The following is a 13348-nucleotide window of genomic DNA, read 5'->3' on the forward strand; positions in this document are numbered from 1 at the left end:
TTTTTTTTTTTTTTGGTATGGGGATTGAACTCGGGTCCTTGTGCTTGTGAGGCAGGCAGCAGAACCACTGAGCTAAATCTCCGGCCCTCATTTCAGCATTTTAAGGTTTAGGTAGATCCAGCCTTAGACATTCTCCCAACCCTGCACACGCTATTTAGCACACTTTTAATAAATACGGTAACTGCCTAAACATTATTGGCCTTTGGTTTCAAAGATTAAGCCCAAGTTCACACCATTTGGTTTGTCTTATGTTAATACTCAAGCCTCCCGATAACCTTATCCCTGCAGCTATCATGTCTGGTAGCATGACAAATGACTGCTTTTTGAAATGTAATTCAGTGAGGAAACTGACTTTGTTTCCAAAAAGTGTTTCTCATACATTAGAAGATTTGGGAAACTAGACTTTGATCAGTTGCAGTATGTACCAAAATCCAGTTATTGTTACTATCTCATTTATTAAACTAAAATTTGGGTAGTACCATTTTTATGTTGCACAGAAATAAACACTAGTGTCAGGAGTGATTAAATACCTTCCATGAGGTTATATACCTTTTAACATGTGAATGTCCATCAAGAAAACAAATTTGGCCAGTCCTGTGGGCGCCTGCCTGTAATCCCAGCACTCAGGAGGCTGAGGCAGGCAGATCACTGTGAGTTCAAGACCAGCCTGGGCTACATAGTGAGTTCCAGGTCAATCTCAACTACATAGTGAGATCCTGTCTCAAAAAAAAGAAAAGAAAGAAAGAAAAAAAAACAAATTTAAAGAAATGACTTACCGTATACATGGTGTGTTTTGGGGGGGGCGGTACCGGGGGTAGAACTCAGATCCTTGTGCTTGCAAGGCAGGCAGCAGAACCACTGAGCTAAATCCCCAGCCCCTACATGGTATTCTTTTGATTCAAGAATTGTATTAATAGATGTGGTACTGGGGATTGAGCCCAGGGCCTTTGCACCGAGCTACATCCCCGACCCTTTATGTATTTTATTTTTTGAGACAGGGTCTTCCTAAATTACCCAGGCTGGGCTCAAACTTGCAGCCCTCCTGCCTAAGCCTCCCAGAGTGCTGGAGTACAGGTGTGCAACATCACACCCAGCTGTATATTCATCTTGACTGCACTTCCTAGCCAGCTGGAAAGTGGGCCAGAACCAAGAAGCCAGCAACTCTGGTGACTTTCATTTTTAAGTGGTCAGATTGTATTAAATTGTTTGTATAAACATTTGGTGATCAACCAAATAAACTGTAGAGCATTAATGCAACCAGCTTTATGTATGTCCTGATTTAATAGAATGAATACACAGTCGTTTAAGCCCATTTCGTGCCATATTGAATTTTGGAAGAATAGTTAATCATGGGGACTTCTTCCTGTGCACTTCCCCTGAGTGCCCATAACTTAAGTCCTGTTCTGTGTAATTGTAATCAGGGAGAATTAAATCTTCAGGAGCCAGCTCGATGATAATGTTCCTTGCTCTTCAGCAGCAGGCATTATGCTTAGTGCTTTTGTGCATTATCTTAATTTAATCCCCACAACAGGCCTGAGAAGAATATGTATGCTAGTAGCCCTGTTTTACAGATGAACAAATTTAAAGTCTGATAAGAATAATAGCCACATCAGTGCATGAAGAGTGCTATCTTTGTGACATGCACTGCTGCAAACACATTAGCCTTATTTTAATCAAGGAAACAGGCTCAGGGAGGGTAGGCGACCTGCCAGAGACAGCACAGCTAATCAGTGGAGCTGGAGCTCATGGTTTGTGTTTGAGCCATGAGCTGATCCACTGCTGGTGCACCTCCTAAGAGATGCAGAGTGCATTGAAAAGACTGGCTAGGCCCAGTGGCTCCATACCCCAGAAGTTGGGCCCTTAGACTTCTTATTTTATAATCCACTCATGAAACTCCTAGTAAACATTACCTTGCGTATTTTTACATTAAAATGTTTTAGGGTTTTTTAAAAATTGATTTTATTGGTACATTTAAGGTATACAGTACAATTACGTTCATTATTGGGATCTTGTACCTTTTCATGACAGGTCTTGGTTCTCATTTTTTCCCCTTGTCCGTGCCCTCCCTTCACCCCCTCCTCCCCTCCCCATTTACAAACACTTTATTTCCATTTTTTCATTTAAAATGTTTTACATATTTGTGTATTTTTCCTTTGTAGAAGATTCTTAGCTCTCATCTCACACATAGCAAAAGGCAAACTTCTGTTAAATCATGGTGCTTGGAACTTTACCAGTGTGATCCAGATGGACAAATTACCATGTTCTATAAAAAGCCTTGGAGACAGCTAAACCATTTTCAAATTTGGAAATGATACCTCATTTATACGTTAATATTTAAAGCTCTAATAAAAGCCGGGATTATTTGTATAAATTACTGCGTCTGAAAATAATGCCTAACAGCTTATATACATCAGTGTAAGAATAGTATCCTTTACTTCTTGGAGTTATCCCTCTACACCTAATTTACCAGTTTCTAATTAGAATTAAATTCAATTTTTTAAAAAAAGGCCCAGAATTTTCAATTTGTATAATGCTGCAAATGGTCATTTTTAGAATGAGCTTTTATTGTATTACTGCTATACCAGAACATACTTAACAAAAATCATGCTATTTTTGAGAAGAGTGAATTGAAACATTTGAGGCCTGGATGTTTTTAAAATTCAAAGTTGCTGCTGAAAAAGACACTCTTAAGGTTCCAAGCTGGGGTGACCTTTTTGACAACTAAAGTAGAATTTCTGTATGCTAAGCTCTGGATCAGAATTGTAATAGGTCTCCCACTGTAGGGAAATGAAATTTAATATTTGTACACCTAGGGTTTTGCTGCAATAGCATATGTGCCCATGTGTTTGGAATAAATAATATGCTTTTCAAGTATTGGGTCTGCTCAGATTGTACTTAACAGTTGCTCAGTCTAAAGGTGTATCTTTTATTTTTGACAGATTTAGTTATTTTTAGACAGGGTCTCACTGTGTAATCCAGGCTAGCCTTGAACTTGTAGCAATCCTCCTGCCCTGGCTTCCCAAGTACTGGAATTATAGGTGTGTGCCATCATGCCAAGCTGTTAATTTAAACTCTTAAGATTGAAAGATTGAAATCTAAGCAGATGATGAACAGAACTAAAATGAGACCCATTCATCTTTTTGGTGGTGCTGGGAATCAAACCCAGGATCTTGTGCATGCTACATCAGCACCCCCCCAACACTTTATTTTAAACTACTTTTAGGCTTTAAATAAAAATTGCCAAGTTAGTTCAGAGCCCCCCCATGCCTTCCATTAATATTAACATCTTATATAACTCACAGAGCAATTATCAAAACCAGGAAATTTGCATTGGCTCTGCTTATGTAAACAGTTGCCCACTGTTGTCCTTTTCCTATTCCTAAGTCTTCCTTATGCTCCCACATTGTATTTACTTGTCATTTCTGCTTAGTCTTTTCCTGTCCATAACAACTCCTCAGTTTTTCCTGATCAGAATTCTAAAATACCTTACTGCTTGTGAAATTAACAGTGGTGTCTGATGGATGTCTCCACTCTAAAATAACTGTCTTCACTTCTGTAGCAAGTAAATATCTTAGGGGAGATACCTAGAAAGTGTGCTGTGAAAAAGATTTATGTCACTTTGTTCACTTAGGTACATTTTTGGTGAAGGTTTGTGGGCATAGATTTAAATCGTTACAGTTTATGAATCATGAAATATCATTCAGCACTTGGAACAAGCAAGGATGAAAATAGTGTATAGGATCTTCAGATCTTTTAATAGATTGCTATTTTACTGACTTTTTCTTACAGGCCTTTGAATGACTGTCACTAGCCTGCATGTGGTAATTAGATACTGAAAGTTCAATTTCAATTCAGTGTTTTTTGTTTTGTTTTGTTTTTTGGTACCAGGGATTGAACTCGGGTCCTTGCACTTGCAAGGCAGGCCACCGAACCGCTGAGATAAATCCCCGGCCCCACAATTCAGTATTTATTAAAACTGGAATTACATTAACTTGCCTTCACAGGATAGAGCATTTCTGTATGGTACCACCTCCTATCCAAAGAAACATCATTTCCCCAATAATGGGACATTTCCCTGCCCTTGGGAATATGCTCTTTCTACAGCAAGCACTTTCACAAACCTTGGAATAAGATTTGATTCTATGGCAGTAGCTTTAGCTAGTGAATAAAGAAGTGAGCTTACATTCTGGCTTTCCAGTTGAAGGACTGCCTTGGCCTTGAGTGGCTTTGTGAAGGGAGATGGGGCAGTGGAGTTCTGTCTCTCTTATCTCTTGAAGTGATGATTAAAGGACCTGATTTATCATAGGTTTGGATTTACATTTATTATATTTACATAATTTATGGCTTAAGCCATTTTGGGGTTTCAACCAAGTTACTAGAAGCACTTTTTACCAAGTTGAATTTCTTGTCCTTGGATAGCTAAAGTCTTCCCTGAGCCAAATTAATAAAATGGAATTTCTTATTAAGAATGAATTATTAAGTAAAATGGAAGCACTGGCTAGGAAAGCAATTGATGCAATTTGTTTTCAAAGCCTGGAAAGTGCTGCAGCGCGCATAGATCACAAGGACTGGCTTAAGTGCCAACGCATGGGGCATTAATTTTCTTTCATAAAGGATTCCAGGTTCACAGGATATCAGAAGTGCTGACTTGGCAGAGAAAGCCCATTTGTAACATGTTAGATTAGGGAACAGATTGATTTATATGTTGATGTAATGGATCAAGACGCAGTCTGTGCTTAAGAAAATGGAAAGCACATTAAATAAGAGAATTTTCAAAGTGAGTGAGTACAAACATAATAGAAAAGAATTATCCTATCTTACTCTAGGTAAGGAAGGGGTATGTTTGATTAGTTGATTCCTAGACATAGTCCACAGAGGCTTTTTATGTTTCAGATGATACCTTTCTGAGAGTCTCTCATGACCACAAGGATTAATCTTTCTGAACTCAAAAGTGAATCACTGTAGCCTATTAGCTGTCTGGATTGATTCCAGTTACTCCTTTTCCTTGGTGGTAACTGATGTGAGGATCTGTTGCTGCATAGCTCCTCTTCCTGTTGCTTTAACCTCTGGTATTTTAGCTTCTCTTTAGGGAAGGTAATGCTGGCCACCTGAGCACAGAGATCAAGTGCACTTACCACTCACGTGTTGACCTCCGTGGTTGACCCATATGCTGAACACTTACACAGTTGGAACTCTTGTGGTCTTTTATCCAGCAACCATTATGAGTAACACATGGAACATAATCTTTGGTGCTGATTAATGGCTGCCTGCCCTAAAATTGACCACTTCACGGCTGTGGCTTGGGTGAGCGCTCATAACTGACACTGGGGTCCTCCCCCCATATTCATTTTTGGAATTTAAGGTGTTGTGGCTTGGGTGAGCTCTCATAACTGACACTGGGCCCCCCCCATATTCATTTTTGGAATTTAAGGTGTAAATGTTCTCCCTTCAGTCTTCTGAAAGATTAGGTGCCACACTCAAATCCTATTTGTGTAATAGCTGCCTTTAATGTTAAAGTATACAAGACTAGAAGTAATTTAGAAAACATTGCTCAGAATCTTTCAGATTTAATTCTGGTAGTTCAATGAATGTTTGAATTAAGTACCGTGAAACTGTTACTATAAATAAGTGTGTAATCCTTTCTCCGGATACCTTTAAATGTTTTTCTTTCTTTGGAGGAGGCAGGAATTCACATCCGTTTATAATTTCACAAGCAGTTTTACTGAAGGAAGGCCTTGGACTTTCTCCTTTAATAAGTGATAATTCATCACAGAAGGTGACAATTTTAGTTAATAAAGGTGGCAATTATTTATTGGATTTAATAGGGATGTTTTTCAGATTTATTAAGTCTTGGAAACATTTTAATTCCAAATTAGCATTCTTCCGGTCATCTAGCAAATGTTTGTTTCCTTGTCTTATACTAGTAGAAAGCAAACTGATTTTAATAAGCTACATTCTGTTTTGTCGTATTTCTTTCTAGCCCTAATTTACAAGTTGAGCTTTGTCATAAACGTGTGCATAGGAAAAGGCATGTATGGTAGCAGATTTAGTACTCTGTGGTGTCAGGCATCCACTGGAGCCTTGGGATGCATCCCATGGGTGAAGGAGAGGACTGTAGTAATTAGCTGCATAGATAGATGCCTGTGCTCTTCTAGGGCACAGTACTTTGCAGGAACCTTACTGTCATGATTCCTAAGTGCTGCTTCTCACCTATACTTTGAACCATTAATAGTTAAGAACTGGTAACAAATACTTCCCCAAAAAGACTTTATGGAATATTTGTTTTTATCCAACACAAGATACAAGCATTCCTGAAATTCCCACTATCCCCTTTTTCCAAAAGGAAAGGGTGTATCTTGCTGTGTTGGCCAGGTTGGCCTTGAATCCTTGGGCTCAAACAATACTTCAACCTAGCAGAGACTACAGGCATGTCATCTGGTTAATGAAATCCCTTTCAATATTTTGTTCCATGAATGATTCCATCACATATTGAGTAATGCAAACTGTGTTAGTTAGCTTTGTGTTACTGTAACAAAATGCCTAAGATAATGAACTTTAAAAATGAAAAGGAAGCTGCTCCCCATGGTGCACACCTGTAATCCCAGACTGAGGCAAGAGGATATGTAAAAAAACATTAAAAAGGGCTGGGAGTATAGGTCAGTTGTAGAGCAGCCTGGGTTTGATCCCCAGGTACAAAAAAAAGCGTGAGAGAGAAAGGATGAGCTAGGCATAGTTACAACATACCAGCGCTCAGAGAAGTCTGATGCAGAAAGATCATGAGTTTTGAGACTAGCCTGGACTATATATAGCAAGAACTTTTTTTTTTTTTTTTAAACAAAGGAAAAGATTATTTTGGCTCACAGTTTCAAAAGTTTTTATGCATGGTTGGTTGGCCTTATTTTGGGGTCTGTGGTAAGGCAGAATATCATGGTGAGAGAGCATAGCAGACACTGTTGCTCACCTCGTGGTAGTTGAGAAGCAAAGAGAGACAGGAATGGGCCAGGGTCCCAGTATCCTCTTCACAGGCATGTCCCAATGATCTAATTTCTTCCACGGGGCCCCATCTCCTACAGTAGTGCTGGCAAACCTGTGGCATACATGCCACAGCCAGTTGTTTATCATTGAAAGCTCAAAAGGTTCCGTCGCCTCCAGATAATACCAGCTGGCAACCATCTTTACATGTGGGCTTTGAGGGGACATTCAAGATCCAAACGATAGCCCAAGCCAAGCTTGACATCATCATCTTCTTCACTTTCTATTATCTGATCTGTCCCTAAGTCTTGCCCATTTTACTCTGATTTTTTGAATGTTTTTCCCCATCATACCACCTTAGCCCAAGGCACTATTGTTCCTCTCTTGTGCTGTGGTCTGAGCCATTTTCCTGTATATGTTCTTGTTTCTTTCAGTTCACTTTTTACCCCACAACCAGAAAAAGCTTCATAGTTGCATTTTAAAAATAGTAACTTGGAGTTTTAAAATCTCTGAACATTTCAGTGATACAGACTGAAGTCCTTTCAGTGTGCACTCTGTAGACCTGTTTCAGCATTCCTCTCCACTCTCTCATTATCCCCATTCTCCATGTGAGATTCTCCAAGTTCCTTGATCATCTACCTACCCAAGCCTGTGTCAAATTCCTTTTTAATATTGTCTTAGAACTGGGGATCTGATTGTGCATTTTTGTGTAAATTTTGACTTGTGCATTAGAGCAAGAACCTAGAGTGGACCTATCTATGAATTTATGCTCACCCATCCTAACCATTTAGCATATTGCTTTGCAAAATAGTTCTTCAATAAAGACTTTCTGTTGTATGAGTGAGATAAGTGAAATATTGGAACATTAGTCATTCTTTAGATTTATGATTTGATATGTATAAGAATTTGTAAATTGCTTGCATCAGAACAGACTAGTTACACTTTTAAGTTCTCAAGTTGAGTACCCAGTGGAGATTGGGGGCTAGATTTCCCATTGACCTTACACTTAAATCATATGTGCCCAAATTTTATCCTACATCCTGCAAGAAGGGTTTTTTTAAAAAATAAAAACAGTAAATAATGAGACTAAATTATCAAAGACCAGTTTTATTAAAAACCACTGAATATTGTGTTTCTGCCAGTCTTTTTGGAGTAAATGTAGATTTTTGTATTCCTTTTTGGTAGGCTCTTGCAGCCAATGCTGGAACAGGATTTGCTGTTGCTGAGCCTCAGATTGCAATGTTTTGTGGGAAGTTAAATATGCATGTGAACATTCAGACTGGGAAATGGGAACCCGACCCAACAGGCACGAAAAGCTGCTTTGGCACAAAAGAAGAGGTTCTTCAGTATTGTCAGGAGGTAAGATTACTGTCAGTAAATTAAAGCCCCCACTCTTTCCTGGGCCAGAGTTGAGTCTCTTTACCTCATTCTTTTGACCCAAGACCAAGATGCTAATAATGAGCCATAGGTCTTCTGTTTCAGGTGTGATTGAGATCTCACCAATTGAGATCTCTTGCCTGTGGGTGGCTGTGAGCAAGTGCTATAAAAGCACAGACTGATTCTTTCATCTTTCTCCTTAGGAAGATGGAAGGCAAAACATGTCACATGTGTTCTTGTGTTTTCTATTTGTTAATGGCCACCAGCACTGTAAATTATCATCTCAGATCTGATTCATTTTAACCTTTTGGTTCAAAAAGAAGAATATATGATGTTTTAACTTCTTATCAACTCTAACATACAGGGTGAGGGATGAAGAATTCAGTAACATTAACAGACTTATTTTGTGTTTTTTTTTCCCCAAGAAAAAATTTAACAGGGATTGAACTCTGGACCTTACACTTGTGAAACAGGCAGCAACACCACTGAGTTAGATCCTCGGCCCAAGCAAAAACTTTTAAGCATGCCTTATAAGCAAACCTAATACTTAATTGGATTTGTTTGGGGTTGAAGGCTTCCTGGTTTTGTTCTTAAATACAGATTCCTTCTTTGATGAGAATGCATGAAAGCGGTCAAAAATCTAACTTGTTAGTCAAAAGAAAACTAAGGATCTTTTAACTTAATGACTTTATTTGACTCTAGAAGTAGTAGAGTGGAATTTAGATTTATGTGGAGTAAGAATGGAGGATGAGAGCTGGGTGTGGTGGCACATGCCTGTAATCCCAGCACTCTGGAGGCTGAGGCAGAAGGAGGATCGCTGTGAATTCGAGACCAGCCTGGGCTACATAGTGAGTTCCAGGTCAGTCTCAACTACATAGAGAGACCCTGTCTCAAAAAAAAAAAAAGAAAAAGAATGGAGGATGAGTAAATTTAGGTCTTTAATCTTGCTTGAAAGTGTGTACCCACATGCAGGTGGATTTATCATGCATATTTGTGTTTTCTTTTCTTTAACAGATGTATCCAGAGCTGCAGATCACAAATGTGATGGAAGCAAATCAGCCTGTCAGTATTGACAACTGGTGTCGGAGGGACAGAAAACAATGCAAGAATCACATTGTTATACCTTTCAAGTGTCTTGGTGAGTGTTCTTGGTGACTTTTTAGGAAGACTTTCCCTTCTCTCCTTAAATCTAATTTTCTCTTGGCTCACAGTGATGTATCTGCATCCGTTAAGATGAATTTATTGGGAGATTTCTCAGATGGGTATTTAGTGCTTTCTGAATATGGTTTATACTTGCAAAGTCAATGGTTGGCTACTTCTCTTGATTACTAACTTGGCCTCTTCTCCTGTGGATGTCTTGTCTCTGGAGGATCAGCCTTTTCTGTGGTACTGAATAAGCACATTATGCACACACCAGTCTAGTTTTGTCCTCACATTAGCAGTTTGAAATTAATGTATTACAACAGTGGTAGAGAGGGATACTAAAGAAAGCAGCCAAAGAAAGGAAGAATCTTCTGACTTCATCCTACACACATTTGCACTGTTAATTAGGCCACACTTCAGGAGGAAAAGTGACTCATAAAAGCCTGTGGACAGGTGCCAGGGCCAAATGCTATGGGATCTGCCACTTCTAAGGGCTTGGGGCTTACCGAGGTGTTCACGACTCTGTTGCTAGCATTAGTATTCAGAGCTAACTTGAGTAAAGCTGTGGCAGTATTATTGGGGGACAGTTGCTTAGTGAATGTAGCCATCCTGTTTATCACCTGCCAAATCTGAATTATAGTCCCATATCAAGAGCCTGGGTGATTCAGGAAAGTATTTGGACACAGATACTTTAAAAGGGCAAAACAGTCAATTTCAGATTGCCTATAATGGCATTAACATACATATGACATTAACATAGACATCTGTGTAGTTTTGTAGATATGTCTAATTTGAGCTATCAATTTACCTTTTTTTCTTCTCTCCCTTTGTTAAAACCTTAAACCATAGATAGCAGCAAAATGGAATACATTAATTTCTTAGTCTCATGTTGGCAAGGAACAGTGGCCAAATAATAAGGAGCAGCAGCACCTAAAGAGCAGTTATTTAAATCCTGCAGCAATTAATTTGCTTTGTCAGCATTCAGAAGGGGAGAAAAGGACACAATGTGTGCTTAACTCCATTTACTTTAAATGCAATAGTGCAGCACTTGTTAAAAATTTTGTGTGATGTGTATAAGGATGTTCTTTCCTTCCATTTGCCTCAGAGAATTCTCTGCCCATGAGGTTTCATTCATTGTAAAATTCTCAAATGTAAGTGAAACAAAAGATTGTTCTTTAATATTCCTAGACCATAGAATCTGTAATTGTTTCTGTTTTTGCAGTATTCCTCTTGAAGGCCTTAAGCCTTATCTTCCTTGCTAGATTATTGTGCTAGATAACTATTTTTTCCCCCTCATTGAGTTTATTGGTACATTTTAGATATACAGTACAGTTACATTCATTATTGGGATGTGCTAGATATCTAAATGAGACCTGGACTTGGGAGACCCCTCTGATTCTTCTTAGCATTTGACTCCCCACATCCATTTGGTGATATGGCTTATATTCATGCTCCCCAGGGTGGTGCACAGACCTATAGGGAATTGTCTGACTGGTATCTGTCAGATGTTACAACCTCTAGCTAAAAGCAGTTCCCAGTTTCTGCATTCTGTACCTGTTGATGACCTCATCTTTGTAAAGCTGTGTTTGCAGTGGCTCCTGTGACAGAAAGTGTTGGTCTGATTGCAGTTAGGACTTGTGAAGTACTCAAATCACAGTAAGATGGTAGGACACAAATACTTATTAGCTGTTATGCCCAGCTATTATATTACTTTTAAATACTCTTTTGGTCTAGGGTTGTTGCAAAAAAGGAAAAAATCGAGACACTTGGTATTGTGAGTTGAAAAGTTTGGGAATCTCTGGCTTATGTCCTCCTCCATGAGACTCCCACTGTTCAACTTCAGCCTTTTGTCACTGTTAGGACTTTGAAGACAGGTTTGTTGGGATATAATTTATATACTATACAACTTACCCATTGTAAAAAGGATGCATTTTAGGGTTGGGGATGTTGCTCAGTGGCACTGAGTCTGCCTGGCAAGTGAAAGGAAGGTCCTGAGTTCAATTCTTGGTATCAGGGGAGAAGTATGCATTTTAATGATTTACATTATATTCATTTGGTTATGTGGCATGGATGATTATTTTTTTTGAGACAGGGTCTCACTATGTAGTTCAGGCTGGCCTTGAACTTAGTATGTAGTACAGGCTGGTCTCATTCACAGTGATCCTTTTGCCTCAGGCTCCTCTGTAACCTGGGATTACAGGTGTATGCCACCATGCCTGGTAGATTATTCTTCTAACATACAAACTACCGTAAAAATTAGTTAAATAAAAAGTGAGGGTCCTGTATAACTTACTCGCAGGACGTAACCACACTGAATCCTTTTACATGTATTAAAATGAGTACTATATGATGATGTAAGAGATGGTGGTAGCAGTGGCTTCAACCCTGAAACCTCATTTAAAATACTGCTGCTTAGCTGGGCATGTTGGTGCATGCCTATAATCTCAGCACTTAGGCTGAGGCAGGAAGATTGCAAATACAGCCCAGCATGGGCAATTTAGCAACTTATGAGACCTATCTAAAAAAAATAAAGTGTTGGATATGGGGAAGGCTGGGGATATGTGCAGAAGCGTTTTCGCAGTCCTCAGTACTCAAAGAGCTGGAGGGAGGTACAAGCAGATCTGAAGCACAGGCCAGCTGAAGGAGTGGTAGGAGACCTGTAAGCATTACCTGGGATGGAGCGAGTGCCTCTCTTAATTGGACTCTTACCTCTGTCCTTAGGTGCTGTCATCTATTGCTTTTGCTCATTACTCTTATTTTCCCTTTTCCCCTCACTTCTCTATCCCGCTGTATCTCTTGGTCCCGTTCCCATTTGCAAAAGATCTTCTTCCCTGTTTTCTATTAACTTTTTTTTTCTCTTTAAATTATTTATACTTTGGGCTTTTCATATAAGAGAAACCATGCAATATTTAAGCTTGAGTGTGTCTTATTTCATATAACATTATTGACTCAAGATGCATTCATTTTCCTACATCTGACTCAAATTTATCCCTCTTTATGGCAGTATTCCATTGTGTATAAATAGCACATTTTCTTTATGCATCTGTTGATAAACATACAGGCCACTTCTAAGATTTAGCTAGTATGAGTTGTGCTACTGTGAACATGAGGAGACCTATATAATGCCTTTAACTCTTGGGAAGATACCTAGAAGGAAATGCCCAGCTAATGCAATACCACCGCAATTTGAGAGTGAGCTGCTAGCATTGTTAACATCTAGTCAGTGTTGTACTTGTAGTCCTGCCCTGTTGTGATAGCATGCATCACTGCCTCAGTGTGATTCTCTTAAGTGGTATATGTATTGAATATTTGATAAGGTACAGTTCAGTCCTCTCCTCAAAATGAACCTTGTGTTTTATATTACTTCTGCCTTCTGGTTATTTATAAAAATTTCTATAGCTGGACGTGGTGGTGCACACTGGTGATTTCAGGACTTACAGGAGGCCGAAGCAGGAGGATCGCCGTGAGTTAAAGGCCAGCCTGAACTACATACCATGACCTTGTTTTTTTTTTAAAAAAAAAAAAAAAAAAAAAGGAAGGAAGCTAGATCTATGATTCCAGCACTCTGGGGAGGCTGAGGCAGGAGGATTGCCGCAGATTTGAGGCCCCTCTGGGCTACGAAGTGAGTTCAAGGCCAGCGTGAACTACATAGCGAGACCTTGTCTCCAAATCAATCAGTCTTTGTAGTTGTATAGTTTGCTTTGTTTAAAGCTAGTTGCTCAAGAGTTTAAACATTAACATCAAAAGTTAGAACTACACTTACACATAGTGCCTCCTGTTATCAGTTTCTGTTCTTAGCTCTTCAGGGGTTGTATAGATTAGGTCATTTAGTCTTCACAATAATAAGATAAGGAAA

At 39.1% G+C, this 13348-nt stretch overlaps 1 protein-coding gene across 4 annotated transcripts in view; it reads left to right on the forward strand.

Moving 5' to 3' along the window:
* The window catches only part of Aplp2 (amyloid beta precursor like protein 2), a 63110-nt gene that overhangs the window by 22278 nt on the left and 27484 nt on the right, over positions 1–13348 (forward strand). For all 4 annotated transcript variants that reach the window (XM_010640099.3, XM_010640097.2, XM_010640098.3 and 1 more), the window contains exons 2-3: positions 8158–8331; positions 9364–9487. In XM_010640099.3, the coding sequence (XP_010638401.1) occupies positions 8158–8331; positions 9364–9487 (298 nt within the window). The remainder of the gene's footprint in view (positions 1–8157; positions 8332–9363; positions 9488–13348) is intronic.

Source organism: Fukomys damarensis, unplaced genomic scaffold (genome assembly GCF_012274545.1).
Source record: "Fukomys damarensis isolate Sample0158 unplaced genomic scaffold, DMR_v1.0_HiC HiC_scaffold_16, whole genome shotgun sequence".
NCBI lineage: Eukaryota > Metazoa > Chordata > Mammalia > Rodentia > Bathyergidae > Fukomys > Fukomys damarensis.